The sequence below is a fragment of the Lepus europaeus genome, chromosome 8 (genome assembly GCF_033115175.1).
Source record: "Lepus europaeus isolate LE1 chromosome 8, mLepTim1.pri, whole genome shotgun sequence".
In the NCBI taxonomy this organism is placed as follows: Eukaryota; Metazoa; Chordata; class Mammalia; order Lagomorpha; family Leporidae; genus Lepus; species Lepus europaeus.
This window is the reverse complement of record NC_084834.1, coordinates 72105355-72127072: the sequence shown is the minus strand read 5'-3', so window position 1 is coordinate 72127072 and position 21718 is coordinate 72105355. Positions and strand designations below refer to the sequence as shown.

The 21718-nt window shown below is 40.7% G+C and overlaps 1 protein-coding gene across 7 annotated transcripts in view; it reads right to left on the bottom strand.

Moving 5' to 3' along the window:
- PPA2 (inorganic pyrophosphatase 2) overlaps positions 1-21718 on the bottom strand; it is a 229728-nt gene that overhangs the window by 97803 nt on the left and 110207 nt on the right. Inside the window, exons 11-12 of one of the 7 annotated variants that reach the window (XM_062199793.1) lie at positions 14959-15016; positions 13967-14156 (exon numbers count right to left, since the gene is read on the bottom strand). The exons of 2 other annotated variants lie outside the window; for them this stretch is intronic. In XM_062199793.1, the coding sequence (XP_062055777.1) occupies positions 14128-14156; positions 14959-15016 (87 nt within the window). In that variant the 3' untranslated portion in view covers positions 13967-14127. Of the gene's footprint in view, positions 1-1894; positions 2020-6102; positions 6278-13966; positions 14157-14958; positions 15017-18670; positions 18719-21718 lie in introns of those variants that run through there. 4 more of the 7 variants (XM_062199794.1, XM_062199790.1, XM_062199792.1 and 1 more) reach the window with 4 other exon arrangements.

Here is a 21718-nt window from a genome sequence, read left to right as displayed (position 1 = left end):
GCTGGGGATTCAATTCAGGTCCTCCATGTGGGTGGCAAGGACCCAAGTAATTAAGCCATCACTTGCTGCTTCCAAAGGTGCACTTTAGCAGGAAACTGCAAATAGGAGCAGAGCTGGGACTTGAATCCAGGGACTCTGGTATGGGATGTCCCAAGCCACATCTTAACTGCTATACAAAACTCCTACCCACCGTGTATTGTTCTAAGCAATTGAGTTTTGTGGTAATTTGTTATTCAGAAACAGACCAGTAAGGTAACACAATTTTAAAACTTCAACTTTTTCCTTATCATATTAATAAATCACATATTTGACTTTTGGGGAAGAATTATTTTAATAACTAACTTTATGTGCATCAAACAAAAGGCTATTTTTGTTCATCACTGGAGTGCTTCCAGTCCATGGCTGCCACCATCCCATGCTAGGAACAAGGAAAGAAACAAATGCAAATGTGGGGTTGTGTTTCCCTTAACCCTCCAATGGCTGGCAGGTGGGAACAGTACACTTGATATAATTACAGGGCAACTCAGTTTAAAGGGTGAGCTCATGATCACTGATGCATGTGATCCTTTTAATGTGACTTCTTGCCACGGCCACTCAGCTAATATTCTTCGGGCCATTGGGTTCTTGATGTAATACCCTTTTTGCCTACATTCTATATTAAAAATTTTAATTTCAAAACTGAAAAATACAGCATATTAGTTTAGAACATCAATGAGAACAGCAGGGTTTCCAAAATTCATCCCAAAGAGAATGAAGATTACATTGCCAAATAACCTGTTAGTTTTTAGTTGCAGTACAGAAGGCATAACTATTATCCCTTCTTGTGACGACTTTTTGGCTTTAAAGACTGTGAGCAAAGGGACACCCCTACCTGATATTATTTCCTTTGATGTCAAGTGTTGTATTCTAATTTTCACAAATTACAGGAAGGTAATATTTTTCAGTGAATTATTTTCCTAGGAACAGAATTTTTACACTGATCCAGTCATCAAAGGCTTATAGTCTCTACAAGTCAATATCCAAATTTCTGTTTATGGAGAAAACAAAGATTCACTGTTTCTTCTGCTTTCTCTATGTTACTGTATTTGGGTACTCGCACATCAACTATCAAGCACAGATATGTTTATGTGTTAGATAGTCCTTTTCAGGGTAGGGAAAAGAGTAAGAAGCCAAATGCCATCCACACATAAACAGTACCTCTTTTCTCCAAGAAACAAGTAATAATCTAACTTGAAATTGCATTTTAAAACCACATATTTTTTTCATGTACATGTAGGTACAAGCAACTTATTTTTTGTCACTATCATCCCACGTATCTGACTCTGAGTCCAGCTCTTAACAGTTCTCATATAATGTGGTCCTTTGTAATAAAATGCAAAGAGCTTTCATGGAATGGACAATGAGTTAGAAAAAAGGATCTGGCCACAGAGTAGTTGGCCAACATCAATTCCAGCTCCCACACCACCTGTTTTCTCTGGAATCCTGTCTCCGTTTTAAATCTTTCCTTCAATGCACATTTTAAAACAGCAATAAGCAGTGGCAAACCTAATTTGTTGCAGTTTTTGTCTTTCAGCATGGGAAAATATCCACACAAACAGATGTTAATATAAAGACAGTACTTTCAGTAGAATGGTTGGTTTATGTTCCTCCCATTTGCTCAAAGTACTAACATACCATTAGCATTCAACACTGGAAAAATTAACTCGACACACACGTTCATTGTCCAATGTCAGTGTGCAGGAAAAGACAGCCACAGATTTGCACTCATTTTATTTCTGCTACTGGTGTAGGATACTGGGAACCACTGAACGGACGCATCCTGAGGATGAGCACAGACAGATACAGAAACATTGCTATGAATCAGTCACAAGGAACATCTTTTATATTGAGAAGCTGTACACCTCATTCCTGGACTTAACATTTGATCTTTAATCTATAGTCACACTTACACAAAATACTACAAGGGTGGGCAGTGGCAGAACTCAAATTATGGTTTGAGAGTCTTCCGAGGAGCTTGTCCTAAAAAAGAAATCTCCTTAGGAAGAATGCATTTTGTGTTAAAATTATCAACATTTACAATAGTGGTCAGTTGGAAAAAAATTGACAGCTGAGTATAGTAAATGATATAAGCATTCATTTCTTAGGACAACACAATTATTCTTTAAGGCATATGGCAATAAGGAGCCAACAATTAGCTTCCCCTACTTTTAAAGGAAGCTAAAGTGCACAGGAAAGCATGAAAGAAAACAAAGCCCAACAAGTTTGCCTAAAGATCTAGTTGTGAACCAGTTCCCATCCCTTGCAGGCTATGTGGCTTCAGGCAATTAAACCCTGTGGATGCTATGTTCCTCTTCTTAAAAGCAAAATTCTTTCCAGTCCTCAGATTTCCATATTCTAAGTCCTCCTTCAGAGTTAGGGAAGCAACTTGCAGTCTATAGCTAATGCATTTCCCCCAGATTTCTGAGTTAAATACTCTGTTTAAGTGCTTACCTATCTTCTAGAGACAATACAAATACTAATGTCAGTTATATGTGGGGTAGTTTGTTTTGAAGCGCAGGAGGACAGAAGATGCTGGAGTGGGCATTGGTAAAAATCGAGTGATGCTCTGAGAGCTTACCAAGAGTTCTAACATCTTTGTAAGTAGATTAGTTTTTAAATTGTCCTTAACAAGTAAAGAAATAAGAACTAAGAGGAATGACATCTGATATTGTGGGAAGAAAAGGCCAAAATAACTTCTCCATGAGAAAAATATACCCTGAAATACAGTAAGTGTCGTTTTAACTGCAACAGATGCCCGTCAAAGCTATTTTTCTTGACTTTTATCAGCTGAACTATTTATATCACATCCACATGGATTACGGTTTTCTCGTTTTCCATTACATATTATTACTTGTTTTACCATTTTCTTCAGATTATTCAGGTCTTAATTCACTGTGCTTCTCATGGTATTTTTAATTTGAAAATCAAAATATATTACTCCTACTTTCAAGTTCAGGAGGTCAAGTTTGAAACACGGAAGTCATTATCAATAATTACACCAAAATCCATGTAAGAAACCACTCTGGAACAAGAATTCTGGCCTTTGTGCCCTGAGTCTATTTTTAATGTTAAGTATTTCATATGTTTATTTCTGTCTCATAGTCTACAAAGCAGCAGCAGTAAACATGTGGTGATGAGCCTTAGTAAGTTAAATGGTTTTCCCCTGGGGCATTGGAGGACTCTGTATTAAGAATTCTCAAAATGCCTTGGATACCGTTAATCTTAAGATCCCTCTCAGAGAATCTTACTTTCTGGATATCATTTAGTCACTTGGGAAAAATAACCCCAAATGGGTGACAAGAACCACTGTTTTCAGAAAACACAAAATATTTTAGGCTGATTTAAAAAGGTATCAGATTTGGAATGCATAAAAAAAGAGGTAGCAGTTATTAAGTATTGTAAACGTTTTCTTTTCAGTAAACATTTTTACCTTTATCATCTTCATCCTGCATTTGTTTGGTCTGGTATATTTTAAATGTTGGCCACATTTTTTTTTTTTTCCTGAGTTGTTTTGCTTATAACTTACAGCAAAATGGTTCTCTGTGTGATTAGATTCTGCCTTTCAGAAAAGTGTATAAAAAAAGAGAAAGATATAAAGAAAAAGAGAAACAGAGAGAGAGAAGGAAGGCAAGAAGGAAGGGAAGAGATATTGGTGTTGTGATATTACAGATATATTAGCAATATTCATTTGGGGGGCTCCATAGCAAAAAAATCAAATAATTTAGAAAAGTTCAATGATGAACAGGGTTTTAGGAGATAATAATCATGCAACTAAAATGTAAATTTATTATTAAATGTTATAATTAAGGTTTATGAGGAGTTCTCTGAAAACAGTGATCAGGTTCATTTAACATTAAAAACAAAATAAACTTCCAGGTAAAGTATTTAGTCTGGTGATGAACGCTTCACTTGCCACTTGGGACACCTGTCTCCCCCAGTGGAGAGCCTGAGTTGGGAGTCACAGCTCAGCTCCAAATTCCAGTTTCCAGCTAATGTTTACCCTGGGAGGCAGCGATGATGGTTCAAGCACTTGGGTCTCTGCTACCAAAGTTGGGGGCCTGGATTGAGTTCTTGGCTCTCAAACCTTAGCTTAGCCCAGTCCTGGATGTTGTGGGTACTTGGGGAGTGAACCAGCAAATAAAGGATCTTTCAAAAACAAATAAATATTTAAAAATATAAAATTAAACTAAACTAAAACTGGTACTTAGATATATTAAACCTTTTGTGGAGATACTAAAAATAAACTCTCACATTTCAAAGACCTTACATGGGCTTTAGGAGCAGATGGAGAGCTACCCCTCTCCCTGCAGAAATAGAACACCGATAGGAGGGGATGTGGCTTCCAGGAATCCACTTACCCTTAATACATTTTACTTAATAGAATAAGTAAAAAAATCTGCCTTCTTCCCGGGATGCTGAATCAACTTCACTCAACAAATGTATGTTAATGTGTAAAACAATAATGCAAAAATTTTCCTGATCAATCTCTGCTCCCATGAATTTATAATCCAGTAGTAGGTACATGAACAATCCTGACTCAACAGTATATTGGAGGAATAAATAAATCATGCTATTCACCTCTACAGAGGAGAAAATAACTGACTTTGACGTGAAGAACAGAACAGAAAAGGCTGTTTGAGGTGGGTTTTGAGGATGGAAGCAGCAACATGATGACGTGGAAAAAGCATGAGGTAGTCTTGGAATCAAAAGCCTGAGCTGTCCCCTACTTCCTGCAACACTCACAGGAAGCTCACAGGAGTCACCTGCACAGGACTCATGAGCCCATGGTTATCTAGTCCGCGTTGCTTTTGGCTAGATAGCAAAGCACAGCTAAGCCGATTGCTGATTTCACACTGGGCTTAGCTGTTTGTATCTGCCCGAGTATGCCATTCTGGCCTCAATGTCCTAGCTTTAGTGTCCCACTCTCTAACTGCAGAAAATTCCTGCTTTAGGATGGTGATGCAGTTCTACCAAGAACTACCAAGTTCTCCTAGTAGAAGGCCACGGAAGCCTCTCAGCCATAGATTTTAGCTGCTTTAACTGGGTAGGACTCAGTGTCATTCTTTCAGGATTTCTTTTCAAACCATGTGCGTTTCCTACTTTATCCATTTTAAATTGGAGTGTTATTGAATACTTTAACTTTTTTTTTCATTATTTAAAAACATTTATTTGAAAGAGATCTTCCATCTAGTGGTTCACTTCCCAAATGCCTGCAACATCCAGCAGTGGAGCAGGCCAAAGTCAGGAGCCAGGAACACCTCTGTGTTTGGCAGCAGGGGCTCAAGTTCTTGAGCCATCAACTGCTGCCTCTCAGGATGCCATGTTAGCAAGAGTTTGTATCAGAAGTAGAGGCAGCGCTTCATCCCAGGCACTCTCATAAGGGATGCAAGTGTTCCCAGTGATGGCTTTACCTGCTGCACAACAGTGCCCACCTCTTTTCATGTTTAACTTTTAATAGAGAACAAGAGGTGCCCCATTAATAGGGATGTCCTAAAGTTACTACTGCTTAAAACAAGGAAAATTAATATATTCTACCCAGCTTCCCCTTTAGCTCAGCATGAATATATTTTCAGGACCTAGATTTAGATTCCTATTTCAAAGGTGAGCTAATGTCCTTAAACTTGGACCCAAATTTTGCATCTAAAACTTAGGATGACACATAAATTGATAAAAACATTTAATAAGATCACGGGACAGGTGTCTGGTGCAGTAGTTAGGACACTGTGTGGAATGCCTCTATCCCACATCAGAGGGCCTGGGTTCAGGTCCTGCCTCTGCTCCTGATTCCAGCTTCCTGCTAATGTGCACTCTGAGGCAGCAGGTGATGACTCCAGTAATTGAGTCCCTGGTACCCACGGGCTGAACCTGCATTGAGTTCTGGGCTCCTGGCTTTGGCCTGGCCCAGCCCTCGCCTTTGCGGACATTTGGAGAGTGAACCAGTGAATGAAAACTCTTTCTCTGTCTTTGCCTTTATTATTATTTATTAAAGATTTAATTATCTGAAAGCCAGTTAGAGAGAGTGGTCTTCTATCCACTGGTTCACTCCCCAAGTAGCTACAATGGCCACGGATGGATCTCCCATGTGGGTACAGGGGCCCAAGCACTTGGGCCATCCTTCACCGCTTTCCAAGCTGCATTAGCAGGGAGCTGGATAGGAAGTGGAGCAGCCAGGACTCGAACTGGAGCCCACAGGTGGAGGCTTAATGCTGCACGCCACAATGCTGGGCCATGTCTTTGTCTTGAAAATAAATAAAAATAAAAATTAAGATCCAGAAGATAAATAGGCATATAAATACACAGAATTTTCATAAAAGACACTATGACTAGTAAGTAAATAGGAAAAAACTAATCTATTATGAAAACAATAATGATAAAATATCTTACCCTAGAAAGATAAAAACTAGAAACCCTATATGCTACTGGGGGCAATACTTGGAATAATCTTTGTGATAATCTATTTGATTATAAAATACTTTTTTCTATGGTGCCACCTTAGGAATTTATACCAAGAACACGACCTCAAGGCAGGAAGAACTCTTACAAGTTGATTGGGTAACTGTGGGGTTGACTGGGTTACTATAGAAGTCATCTTACAAATGATCCTCTGGTTTCCCTCCTTGCCCTCTCCCTAGCATCGCCAATCTTCAACCCAGAAGTCAGTGATCTACTTCTCTGCTCTAGATCTTCCAATGGCTCCTCACCTACCAGGGTAGAAAGTCAAGTCTTTACGATGGCTGACAGGCCCATGAGGTCCCCCTGCCCCTGCTGCACCTCATCGGCCCTGCTCTTCCCCTGCTCCCGCCGTACCAGCCATACTCCTGGCTGTTTCTCAAGCAAGCCGCACACTCCTGCTTTAGGACATCAGGTCTGGGTGTTTTCTGCCCCAGTCCTCTTTCCACAGAGACCCCCACGGGCTGACTCCTGATCCTCTTCGACCCTTGGCTCAGCTGCTGTCTTCCAAACATCATCTGCCCTGACCCCCTCAGTTTAAAATTCTGGTTCACCACTTCTTTCCATGAACCCAACCTGACTCCCAACCCTTTGCTCATCCTGTTCTTCCTCTTCTGCCTATCATACAAGGGAGTTTCAAAAACTTCGTGGAAAAAATGGAACACAAAGATAAGCTAATTGTGGTGCAAAGTATTCTGAAACCCACACATATAGGGATTTCAAAAAAGTTCATGTAAATATAAAAAAACCCTATGTATGAATTTTTTTTTTTGTCAAAATAAGTTTACCTTTCAATTCTGTAGTTCACCTGTGTAAAATCTTTGTTTATTGTGTTCAACTGACCCTACACAATGCAAGTTCCACAAGATCTGGTATTGTTTCTATTTTGTAAGTGATACAACCTAAAAGCTTGGACTAGTACCTGGCACTTACATGCCATCACTGAGTGGATTTAAAAATATCATAAATGGGCCGGCGCCGTGGCTCACTAGGCTAATCCTCCGCCTTGCGGTGCCGGCACACCGGGTTCTAGTCCCGGTCGGGGCGCCGGTTCTGTCCCGGCTGCCCCTCTTCCAGGCCAGCTCTCTGCTGTGGCCAGAGTGCAGTGGAGGATGGCTCAAGTGCTTGGGCCCTGCACCCCATGGGAGACCAGGATAGGCACCTGGCTTCTGCCATCGGATCAGCGTGGTGCGCTGGCCGCAGCGCACCAGCCATGGCGGCCACTGGAGGGTGAACCAACGGCAAAGGAAGACCCTTCTCTCTGTCTCTCTCTCTCACTGTCCACTCTGCCTGTCAAAAAAAAAAAAAAATCATAAATGAGGAAACATGTCTAAAAACAGGGCCCAGACTCATTAAAATCATGGTAATATGATGGCTGCAGGACTGATCCCTGTAATTCGTCTGACTTAACCCTTTGAAGCAGGTACTTAAAAGGGTTTGCTGGAGATTCTGAACAGAGAGGAGGAAGCACTGACACTTTTTTTCCCAGCCAAGTACTATGCATTTAGAGTCCTGGCATTCAGAATATGAGTGGAAGGTGCACTGTTGGATGTGGCATACACACAGCTCAATAAACTCTTTTTGGCTGAAGGAAGTTAAGTGTAGGCTTTCTTTCCTGGCTGCACTGGGCTTCCAGTCCTCTTACAGAGTAGAATAACCTTAGGAACAGAGCTTGGTCTCAGCAGGTCACCTGAACAGGTGTTAGGTCAGCCACAGAAACCCTGGTCTGTGGCTTGGACCCACACATTTTACAAAGTCCTTCTATGTTCTGTGGCCACCAAGGCCCCCTCCCACTTCTGTCAAAAGCACAGTCACCTCTTCAGGGTCCCCACTCCTCCAAGGCTGTCCCAACAGAGGCTTTCACTCACAGGTCTTAGACAGACACAAGGCCCAATGTGGGGTTGGTGGAGAGCAAAATTGCCATGGGTTTACACTTTAATAGTATGACAACTTAGCAACCAAAAGTTACTCTCATCAAGTATAGTAGAAGTTAAAGAAAAAGTTTCTAAACCCCAAACACATTTAATATTTAATCTTAAACAGTATAACTTATAATCCTTTTTAAAAAAAATTATTTACTTATTCAAAAGTCAGAATTAGAGAGAGGCAGAGACAGAGGGAGAGAGAGCCAGAGAGAATCTTCCATCTGCTGGTTCACTCCCCAAATACTTCCCAAATGATCACAATAGACAGGCTGGGCCAGGCTGAAGCCAGGAGCTTCTTCGAGTTCTTCCATGTGGGTGCAGAGGCCCAAGCACTTAGGCCATTCTCTGCTGCTTTCCCAGGCACATCAGCAGGGAGCAGGAAGTGGAGCAGCCAGGACTCGAACCAGTGTACATATGGGATGGCCACACTGCAGACAGTGGCTTAACCTTCTGCTACTCCAAACTTTTTTTTTCCTGACAAAAATTAATGCTAACATTTGCTGCATGAATTTATAACCCAGGCAGATACTTGGTTTTTCTTTCTCTTCGGGGGAGAGATAATCTCAAACAGCATTAACACTGAAAATGTCCCAATATGATCTCTCCCTTGATCATGTAAGCCAATGAGTTTAATGCTGACTCCTGGGTGTTAGGAACTGCTTGTGGTGCTACCCCAGCAAATGCGATGCAGTGGATCTGTGAGGACGCCAGAAACATGTAGTTTAAGAAGCATGCCAGGTGATTCTGAGGAGGTGTTTCATAGACCCTGCCAGCAAGCCCTGATATGCACCCTGGATGAAATGTAGAAAGGGGCATGAAAACAAAGGCTACCCACAATTCAAAGATTTGATTCAGGGTGCCGTGGGCACTGTTGGCATAGTAAGCTAACTGTGGCACCAGCATCCCACATAAGTCCATTAACCTACTTCTTCAAAAGTCAGCTTCTTCTCTGCTGTTGCAATAGTGGTTATTCTCTACTTTTCACAACTAGAAAAGACACTATGTTCATAAAATACAGTATCTCCCTTTATACTCCTGTTGTCCTTAAAGAAGCTGGCACATTCACAAAGATGTTTCACGCCTCCTCACCTACAAAATAGGCATGTTCTGAACTTTGCCTCTATCACAACGTGGTTCTATGTGAGAAGCAGCATATATAATGGGTGGGAAAACCATAGGGTTTAGAACCAAACAGCAAATATATTAATGGAAATATGACAACAGACACAACAGAAGTAAAAAGAATCATTAGAAACCACTACAAAGAGATGTATGCTAACAAATTGGGGAACCTGGAAGAAATGGATAGATTCCTGGACACATACAACCTTCCTAAACTGAGCCGTGAAGATATAGAAAATTTAAACAGACCCATAACCATGGAAGAAATTGAATCAGTAATAAACGCACTACCAAAAAAGAAGAGCCCAGGACCGGATGGCTTCACTGCCGAATTTTACCAGACATTTAGAGAACAACTAACCCCAGTTCTTCTCAAATTATTCAAAACAATTGGAAGGGAGGGAACCCTCCCAAATTCTTTCTACAAAGCCAATATCACCTTAATTCCTAAGCCCGGAAAAGACACAACAGAGAAAGAAAACTACAGACCTATCTCCCTGATGAACATAGATGCAAATATACTCAACAAAATTCTGGCAAACCGAATCCAACTGCACATCAGAAAGATCATTCAACCGGACCAAGTGGGATTTATCCCTGGTATGCAGGGATGGTTCAATATTTGAAAGTCAATCAATGTAATACATCACATTAATAAATTGAGAAACAAAAATCATATGATTATCTCAATAGATGCAGAGAAAGCATTTGACAAAATACAACACCCTTTCATGATGAAAACCCTAAACAAATTGGGGTTAGAAGGAACATTCCTCAACACAATTAAGGCAGTCTATGATAAACCAATGGCCAGCATCATATGGAATGGGGAAAAGTTGGAGGCATTTCCATTGAAAACTGGCACCAGACAGGGATGCCCACTCTCACCATTGCTATTCAATACAGTCCTAGAAGTGTTAGCCAGGGCCATCAGGCAAGAAAAAGAAATTAAAGGGATACAAATGGGAAAGGAGGAAGTCAAACTATCCCTATTTGCTGATGACATGATACTATATATAGGGGACCCGATAAACTCCTGTAAGAGACTATTGGAACTCATAGAAGAGTTTGGTAAAGTAGCAGGATACAAAGTCAACACTCAGAAATCAACAGCCTTTGTATACACAGATAATGCCAGGGCCGAGGAAGAACTTCTAAGATCATCCCATTCACAATAGCCACAAAAACAATAAAATACCTTGGAATAAATTTAACCAAGGATGTCAAAGACCTCTATGATGAAAATTACAAAACACTAAAGAAAGAAATAGAAGATGACACAAAAAAATGGAAAAACCTGCCATGCTCATGGATTGCAAGAATCAATATCATCAAAATGTCCATTCTCCCAAAAGCAATTTACAAATTCAACGCAATACCAATCAAAATACCAAAGGCATTCTTCACAGACCTAGAAAAAACGATGCTGAAATTCATATGGAGAAACAGGAGACCGAGAATAGCTAAAGCAATCCTTTACAATAAAAACAAGGCCGGAGGCATCACAATTCCAGACTTCAAGACATACTACAGGGCAGTTATAATCAAAACAGCCTGGTACTGGTACAAAAACAGATGGATAGACCAATGGAACAGAATAGAAACACCGGAGATCAATCCAAACATCTATAACCAACTCATATTCGACAAAGGACCTAAAACCAACCCCTGGAACAAGGACAGCCTCTTCAACAAATGGTGCTGGGAAAACTGGATGTCCACATGTCGAAGTATGAAGCAAGACCCCTACCTTACACTTTATACAAAAATCCACTCAACATGGATCAAAGAACTAGAGATGCGCCACGACACCATGAAACTAATCGAGAGCATAGGGGAAACCCTTCAAGATATTGGAACAGGCGAAGAATTCCTGGAGAAGACCCCAGAGGCACGGGTAATCAGAGGTAAAATAAACAAATGGGATTACCTCAAATTGAAGAGTTTCTTTACAGCAAAGGAAACAGTCAAGAAAGTGAAGAGGCAACCAACAGAATGGGAGACGTTATTTGCAAACTACACAACAGATAAAGGATTAACAACTAGAATCTATAAAATGATCAAAAACACCACAGAATCAAAACAAACAACCCAATAAAAAAATGGGCCAAGGACCTAAATAGACATTTTTCAAAAGAGGAAATCCAAATGGCCAACAGACACATGAAAAAATCCTCAGGATCCCTAGCCATCAGGGAAATGCAGATCAAAACCACAATGAGGTTTCACCTCACCCCGGTTAGAATGGCTCACATACAGAAATCAACCAACAACAGATGCTGGTGAGGATGCGGGGAAAAATGTACCCTAATCCACTGTTGGTGGGAATGCGAACTGGTAAAGTCACTATGGAAGACAGTTTGGAGAATCCTCAGAAACCTGAATCTAGCACTACTACAGGACCCAGCCATCCCACTCCTTGGAATTTACCCAAATGGAGTTAAAGGGGAGAAAAAAAGAGCCATTTGCACCTTGATATTTGTTGCAGCTCAATTCACAATAGCTAAGACATGGAATCAACCTAAATGTCCATCAACGGATGACTGGATAAAGAAACTATGGGATATGTACTCTATGGCACACTATACAGCAGTAAAAAACAACGAAATCTGGGTGATTGCTGACGTCATAAATAAGAGTGCCAATTGTTAAATCAACAATGGGAGTCACTGGGTACATGCTCCCCACGTAGGATCTCTGTCCTTAATGTGTTTTACTATGAAACGTAAAAACACTACTAGTCGAACAATACCCTATACCTTGTGCGGTTGTGTGAGTGCAGCCTGTTGAAACCCTTGCTTAGTATATACTAAGTTGATCTTCAGTATATGAAGGTAATTGAAAATGAAACTCGATAAAGGGTGGGATGGGAGAGGGGGAGGGAGAGGGGAGGGCCACGGAATGAGGGAGGTTGTGGGGGGAAGCCACAACAATACAAAAGTTGCACTTTGTAAATTCATTTATGGGAAAAAAAAAAAAAAAAAAGAACCAAACAGCAATGAGTTCTAACTCTGGTTCTGCAACAGACTGGCTGTATGATCGCCGGCACAGTATAAAATTTCTCAGAGCCTTAACGCATGTAGTGGGCAACATCTACCATACAGGGCAAACACACTTACGACAGCTAAGACAGTATCTAGGGGTGCGCACTGTGGTGCAGTAAGTTGTCTCCTGGGACACCACATCCCATAGTGGCATGCCTGGTTCAAGTCCTGGCTACTCTGCTTTCAATCCAGCTTACTGCTAATGCGCCTGGGAAGGAACAGTGGTCCAAGTGCGTCAGTTCCTGAAACGCACATGGAAAACGATGATGGAGTTCCTGGCTCCTGACTTCCTAGGAGACAAGGGACCATGAAATTGAGCTGCAGCAACAGAGAGGAGACAGCAGGGCTCAATCTGAGAGGCATCGAGAAGAGACAGCAGGCTGTTAGAAGAGTTCAGTGAAATAAGGTAAATGGGGATGATATTGCGGCACCACCACTTGTGATGCCAGCAGCCTGTAACAGAGCTGGTTCCAGTCTCAGCTGCCCAACTTTCGATCCAGCTTCCTGCTAGCATCCCTGGGAAGACAGTGAAGGATGGCCCAAGTACCTGGGCCCTTGCTACCCACGTGAGAGATATGGATTTCAACCTGGCCAACATCTGGTTGTTAAAGCCATTTGGGGGAGTGAACCAGAAGATGGAAGATCTCTCACTCTCTGTTGCTATCCCAAATAAATAAATTTTAAAAAGAAAAGAATAGGAATAGGGAAAGAATCCAGGAGTGTGTGTGTGCACATGTATAAAAGAATGAGGACCAAGAATCATTTAGATTATCTTTGTGAGTAAAGAGAAGTTTGGTATGATTTCAAGACTTTAAGTGGGCATGCTAAGTGAAAATCAACTCCACTATTCAAGACTAAGGGAAGGGCAGCAGATACACAAGGGAAGAGGAGCTCAGTTTTGGACAAGAGGGGTCAAAGGCATTTAAAGAGATGTTCAATAGGCAGAATCTAGGGCAGAAATCTAGGCTTGTTATGTAGATCTGGGAATCATCACCATAAAGACGGGAGCTGAAACTGAAGGGAGTGGAAGACAAAGAGTTTAGACTTCCAAAATAATCACTTAATAAATGCAACTTATATATACAAGCAGTACTAGGCACTAGAGGACAGAGGTTGGCTAAAAGCAGTCTCCAGCAGCAGTGAGCTTATAAAAAAAGGAGGGGGGGGGTAATAGAGTATGAAAAGTAAGAACACCGGCATTCACAAAAATTCCAGAAGCTGATTAAATCTGTGATTTTCACATTTAATATACAAAAATAAAGCTAATCAAATCATGGGGTTCCTTTAGGCATAGAAATGGGAACTGGTCAAACTCAATGTTTCTAAATTTCTGCTGTGAAATTAAGCCAAATCTTTCCTATCAAAAAATACTCAACGGAGACTAAATTCAAAAATTTCAATGTTTATTTACATATTGCATATCTTAAAAAGTTTGGGGAAAAAAAAGATTCAACAGGAAGTCAGCAAATACTTATAGCACTTAGGGAAAAGGAGTCTTGGAGTCCCCAGAGATGGAAATCTTGATGGCAGAAATTCAAAGGAATCAATCACTTGCCAAGGAAGTGCCATATTTGCTCTGCATTTCAAATACGGGAAGAAGGGTGGTAGGGAAGGGGGGAAGAGGAAGAGGGAGGGAGGAAGGGAAGGATAAGATCAATTTAATGGAGGCGTTTTGGAAGCACTTAGGCAGATTTTTTAACTAGCTTAGTACATCATACTTCTCCAGTTAAAGCTACTTCTCTTTATACGCTTGTCCCAAGTTTTCTCAATTGGCTCAAGACTTATATAAAACTGCATAAAAAATTCTAGAGTCTTCTCACCTAATTTCAGTCTCTAGAAAAACCTTGCACTATAAAAATCTGACTGCCAAATATATAAAACAGAATATTACTTCAAAGAAACATTGTTAGCAAACCATATAAGGAATACAGTTGCCTTCCCATGAAATCACGTTTATGGATTTTGAAACACAAATGATATATGTGCATATGCTTGTATTTTGAAATTTTAACCAAGGAACATTTTTATTTGTTTCTCAAAAGAACTTCAAATAATGGTAATATAAAAATATGGCACTTATTTTTATCTCTGCTATATATTTGACTTTAAGGTCTTCAGTTAAAATTAAGATATTTGGAGTCTTTTTTAAAGTTACCAGACCTGGCTGGAATCTGTTTCTGACCAAAAAAGAGGTCACTGAGTAATTAACCATTTCCTAGCATTAAAGTAATAATGTGTTACTCCTCATTTTTTAAATATTTTAAAAAACATTTACTTAGTTTTTGTAACTTTTAAATTACTTTAGTTTTTTTGGTTTCCATTACTGTAAACAAGTAAGTTTATAAATTGCACTGCTCAAGAATCAAACTATACTATACCTTCTTCATTATTTTCATTGTTCTGTGAAGATGAAAATTTCTGCAAAAAACAGAGAAACTGTTATAATGGGAATTTATATGTGAAATCTGCAACAAAAATACTTTCACAAAAAAGTATAAAGCAAAGTTTATACACAGCAATTCTGTAACCTGAAAGTATGTATTTCTCTTTTATTTCTATTGCTCATTCTTTCTGATAAACAAATCAGAGAGTCAAAATAAAGAAGCACTCTTGAAAAGATTTTGTCACGGGCCGGCACTGTGGCGTGGCAGGCTGAGTCTCTATCTGTGATGCCTGCATCCCATATGGGTGCCTTTCAAGACACGAATGTTCCACTCCTGATCCAGCTCCCTGTTAATATGCCTGGGAGAGCAGCAGAAGATGGCCCAAGCCTGGGCCCCTGCACCCATGTGGGAGACCTGGAAGAAGCTCCAGGTTTTGGCCTGGCCCAGTCCTGGCTGTTGCGGCCATTTGGGGAGTGAATCAGCAGATGAAAGATCTCTCTCTCTAACTCTCTTCCACTCTCTGTAACTCTGCGTTTCAAATTAAAAACAAACAAACAAACACAATTCTATCATAAACCCATGAGAATTACTGAAGACCTGGCAGCTGAGAAAGTCGACACCAATTTTCAATTGCTTCTATGGTCCTCACACCAAAAATTCTCTCTCTCTCTCTCTCTCTCTCACACACACACACACACACATATGTAGGTAAGCCCATGTGTACACACTCATGAGAGGACTCATATATAATTCAGCTGCCTTCTACAGCTTTTAAGTTAATTCTACTGGAGTGGCCTTTTGGCACAGTAGTCAGGATGCCACTTGGGGTGTGTGCATCCCATATGCGAGTACCTGGGTCTGAGTCCAGCTCTACTTCTAATTCTAGCTTCCTATTAATGTGCACTCTGGGAGATAACAGATGTGACTCAAATACTTGGTTCCAAGACCCACATGGGAGAATGAGCTCTGGGCTCTCAGTGGGCCCAGCCCTGGCTATTGTGAGCATCTGGGGAGTGAACCAGTGGATTGAAGATCTCCATCTTCTCTCTTTGTCTTTCAAATAAAATAAAAATAAATAAGAATGAAAATTTTTCTATTTATTTTGATGGCTAGTCAAGATTTTTGGAACACACATAACCCATAATCTAGCAGACACGAAAGGTTTTTCTGAGAAATAGTTTTCTTTCTTTTAACTAAGAATAATGCTTTTATATTGTGTTTTTAAAAAATCCTGATGGGGATCCATTATACATAGAGGAGCTGGCACAAAGTCTATATAAAGAATCATTGGAATGAGTTATCTATGTAACCACCACCCAGGTTAAGAAATGGAACACACCAGGACCCTTCTCAATTATAATTTTTTTTGTCTGTGTCTTGCTTATTTCACTTAAAATGGCCTCCATTTCCATTCACATTGCTGCAAGTAACAGAATTTCATTTTTTATAACTGAATAATATTCCATGGTGTAGACATGCCCTACTTTCTATGTCCATTCATCTTTTGACGGACACCTTGGCGGTCCATCAATGGACACCATTCACCTTTTGATGGACATGCTGGCTACTATGAACAGTGCTGCTGTCAACATAGGAATGCAGATATCTCTTTGATATAACCAGTATTGGGACTGCTAGATCACATGGCAGTTTGATTTTTAGTTTCTTAATGAATTGCCATACTGTTTTCATAGTTATTGTACAATTTTAAAAATTATATTTATTATATTATTTATTTGAAAGGTAGAGTTACAGGGAGAGGGAGAGACAGAGACAGTAGATGCAGGGGCCCAAGCACTTGGGCTGTCCTCTGATGCTTTCTCAGGCACATTAGCAAGGAGCTGGATTGGAAACTGAGCAGCTGACACTAGAACTGGTGCCCACAAGAGGCTGGCTCATCCTGATAGGTCACAACACTGGGCACCCTCATTGTACAAATTCACATTCCAACCAACAATGTATAACAATTCCATTACCTGCAAGTTTGATGGCAATTTAATTTTTTTTTCATCTTTTTGGTAACAGCTACTCCATCTGGGTTGAGTTGGAATATCATCATGGTTAAGATCTGTGTTGGCCACTGTATTTCTTCTTTTGGCCTATTCAGACCCTTTGCCCATTTCTCAACTGGATTTTGTTGCTGTTGCTAGGTTTTCTGAGTTCCTTATACTAGATTTCAATCTTTTGTCAGATAAATAGTTTGCAAAATGTTTCTTTTCAGTTGACTCTTCACTTTGTTGTTTCCTTTGTTGCGTGAAGCTTCTGAGTTTGACGTATCTCATTTGTTTAGTTTTGCTTATGGTGATTATTTTGCTTTTTCATCATATATTTGCGTGGAAGCAGACAGTGACCCATTGGTCTGGTAATGAAAACATTTTGGTGCTGTGGGTCAATGTTTTCCAACTTTTAAGCAGCTTATTGAGATCTGACAAAACTTCTGTCAGTCCTTTGCTGTGAATTTTTTTTTTTTTTTAAGATTTATATACTTATTTGAAAGTCAGAGTTACAGAAAGAGAGGGAGAACACACAGAGAGTGATCTTCCATCTACTGGTTCATTCCCCAGACAGAAACCAGGAGCCAAGAGCTTCATCCAGGTCTCCCATGTCAGTGGCAGGGGCCCAAGTACTTGGATCATCTTCCACTGCTTTCTCCCAGGCCACTAGCAGGGAGTTGGGTTGGAAGAAGTGCAGCCAGGACTTGAACTGGTGCCCATATGGGACGCTGGTATAGAAGGTGGCAGCTTTGCTGCTACACCACAATGCTGGCCCATCACTGTGAACTTTCTTGGAGGTTTTTCTTCCGTAGTTTATCTTGTCTCTTCCTGAGCTATCTGTTTCTGTTTCAGTTCCAGCAACATCTCACTTGTTACTTCCTCAGCATCTTAGTCTGTATTGTGTTGCTATAACAGAACATCTGATATTGGATAATGTATAAAAAGAGGTTTATTTGGTTCATTATTCTGGATAAAGTCCAAATAGCATGGTGCTGGTGTCTGGTGAGCTTCCTAGCTATGTCACACCATGACAGAGATGCAGAAGTGAACACAAGCTCACGTAGAGCTCATACATCAAGACAGAAGAAGCAAGAGACTGGAGGTGAGTCGTAGGTTTGCTCTTTCATAAATCCATTCTCACTCAAGAACTTATCCACTCCCATGAGACCAGCATTAATCCCTTCATGAAAGTGGTCATGTCCCAATCATCTCCTACCAAGCCTCACCTCTTGAGAGTTTTTCCACCTTTTAATACCATTTTATTCAGGAATTAAGTCTCAACATGAGTTTTGGCAAGGACACACTATCTTTAAACCATGGCACTCAGGAATAACCTGTAGGAGCTCCTTATCGACGTCCAGATTAACGGGTCTTGTCATCTGAGCTACCGCCTTGACTTCTGTAATCTCCTCATCCTTGGCTAATCTTCTGAGTGAACCTCTGGAGTGTCTTCTCCCAGCTGCCATTTACATACTCCTTGTGAAATCACCTCAAGCCCACGCAAGTTTCTTAATGCTGTCCCAGACGCTGCAGTCCTTCCAGAACTGCATCAGCGTCTTCCTCAGCTGCACCAACAACCTGAACAAAGGTCTTCCCCAGGTAGTAAGATGTAAAAGCTGCTTTAGCTCCTTGATCCATTAGTTGGTTCAAAGAGCTGGTGTTTGGAGAAACACAGTTTGATATAGGGATGATGATCACCAACAAATGGAGGATGTCTGGGACGATCGCTAACAATAAGCAGAATCTTGAAAGATGTTATTCTGCAAACAATACAAGGGTATTTCAAAATGTTTGTGGAGGGGTTGGAGCTGTGGTGTAGTGGGTAAAGCCACTGTCTGCAAAGCAAGCATCCCATATGGGCACTGGTTCTTGTCCTGACTACTCTTCTTCCCATCCAGCTCTCTGCTATGGTGTGGGAAAGCAGTAGATGATGGCTCAAGACCTTGGGCCCCTGCATCCATGTGGGAGACCTCCAAGAAGCTCCTGGCTCCTGGCTTTGGATCGGCCAAGTGCCAGCCATTGAGGCCATTTGGGGAGTGAACCAACAGATGAAAGACATTTATCTTTGTCTTTCCCTCTCTCTGTCTGGCTGTCCATCTTTCAAATAAATAAACCTTTAAAAAAATATGAATGGATCTTAAAATTTCTGCAGCAAAATAATCTCTTGATTTTCCATGAGCTTTATGAAACATGCTTCTACTTTTCCATTTTGCTGGTATAGCAGTTCAGGAGGGTATCTCAGGAGAGGATCACCAATGACTTGTGTCAACCACAACTTGCTATGACTCCTGAGTTGCATGGGCAGTGTTTGCTTATTCAAGTTTGAAGGCCCTGGGGTTCTCACTGTGCCAGATCACAAAGGGTATTAATTTGCACTCTGCAAAACTGCCCCCAAGCAAGACTGCAAGCCTATCCTTAAAAACCTTGAAACCAGGCACTGATTTGGCCTCCTTATGAATGAAAGTCCTTTCAGGCACCTTAGAAAAACGTTTCATCCATGTTGAAGATTTGCTTTGGCCAGTAATTTCTTTCACAATGAGCTTATCTAGGTTTTCCAAAAATTCTTCAGCTGCCTTCATGTCAGCACTTGCAGACTTACCACTCACTTTCACATTATGTAATGAATAATGATTCTTTACTTGTTTAACTGTCCAGGGCTAGTTGTAAATTCAATACTGAGGTCAGGTCCAACCTTTTGTTTCAACATTCCCAAAAAATGTTAGCTTTGGCAGTGATGATCATGGTACTGAGGGATACACTTCTGTGTTGGTTTGCAACACAGGCCATTAGAAGTTTCTCAGGATCTGATATAAGCCCTTCTTGAATTTTTTTTAAAAAGAATTCATCTATTTATTTGAAAGGCAGTTACACACATATGCACATAAACAGAGATAGACAGACACACATACACACACAGAGAGAGAGAGAGAGAGAGGGAGAGAGAGAGAACCTTTCATCCACTAGTTCACTCCTAAAATGGTTGCCATGGCTGGGGCTCTATCAAGATGACGCCAGGGGCCTGAAACTCCATCCAGGTCTCTCCACTGCCTTCCTAGGTGCATTAGCAGGGGGCTGGACTGAAGTGGAGCAACTGAGACTTGAAATGGCACTCTATGGGATGCTGGTGTTGCAGGTGGTGGCTTAGCCCACTGCAGCAATGTCACCACCCCCACCTCCAATTTTTACGTCTTCTTGCTTTCAGTGAAGCAGGTCCTTGAACAGTTTTCACCATTTTGCTCTGTTCTTCAAGTGGATAGCTACAGTGGAATGGGCCAAGCAATAACCTCTGGTTTCCCACATAGTAGTGTTTAATCCTCCTTAATTTCCAACCCAATCTGTTCAGTTCCCCACACATAAAGAATGCTTAGCCATGATTGGTTTTAAGGATGGTAAAACTTAAATCTGGGTGCAACAGTAACACTGCAACATAAAAATTATATGAGAGTATTTTAAGAAGTTCATGAAAAATGGAATTAAAAATAAGTTCATTTTGGTACAAAAATTTCATGTTTTTTGAATGAACTTATCTTTTATGAACTTACTTTTTACACTTGATGATACCTGGATATTATATGATATTTGACATATATGGATATTCAATTCCATTTCACACAAATGTTTCATTTTTTTTTTATTTGTTAAAGATTTATTTATTTGAAAGGCAGAGTTATGGGGGAGACAGGGGGAAGAGAGAGGAAGAGGAGAGAGAGAGAGAGAGAGAGAGAGAGAGAGAGAGAGAGAGAGAGAGAGAAGGAGGGAGGGGGAAGAGAGAGGAAGAGGAGCGAGAGAGAGAAAGAGAGAGAGAAAGAATGAATCAATCTTCCATCTACTAGTTCACCCAAATGGCTGCAGTGGCCAGGGCTGGGCCGATCTGAAGTCAGGAGCCAGCAGCCTCCTCCAGCTCTCCCACATAGGTTTTTGTTTGTTTATTTTTAAAAGATGTGCTTGCTTACTCTTTTTTTAAAATTATTTATTGGAAAGGCAAAGAGACAGATATACAGTGAGAGTGAGAGTGAGAGTGAGAGTGAGAGTGAGAGTGAGAGAGTGAGAGAGTGAGAGTGAGAGAGAGAGAATCTTTTATTTACTGGTCCATAATCCAAAAGCCTACAAGAACCAGGGCTGGCGTAGGAACTCAGTCTGGGTTCCAGAACCCCAGAAGCTCAGAACTCAATCTCGGTCTCCCACATGGATAGCAGGGACCAATTGCTTGAGCCATTACCTGCTGCCTTCTGGGGTACATTAAAATTAAGATGGAATTGGAAGGGGAGCCAGGACTTGAACCCAGGTGATCTGACAAATTATGTGGGTATCCCAAGCCATATCTTAATCACTGTTTCTAAGTTTGTTAAAAAATTAGCTGTTTTACTCTCTTGCACAGATTGTACCTGAACATGTTCCAAACCCAACTCTGGCCCTCAGGAGTCACTGTCATTACTTTCCTATTGTAAGAAAACTGAGAAAGGACTTTTTTTTCAGAGGAAAGGTTTATGTGGGGGAACCCTGATGGGTTGGGGGGAGAGGACAAGAGGGGACAAAGGACTTTTGATTACTTATTTCTACCCTTCCAAGAAAAATTCTCCACAGACCAATGTTTATTTTCTCCTAAGAATTCTGTCTCCTCTTCCCCTCTCTATCTAAAATACTGCTCATGAAATGTCATATGTTTAATTTCTTTCAAACAAATCCTGTGTTTATATTGCCAAAGTATTCCTCATTCTTTTATCAACAAAAGAAATCTAACTCAGGCCTCTACCCTATTA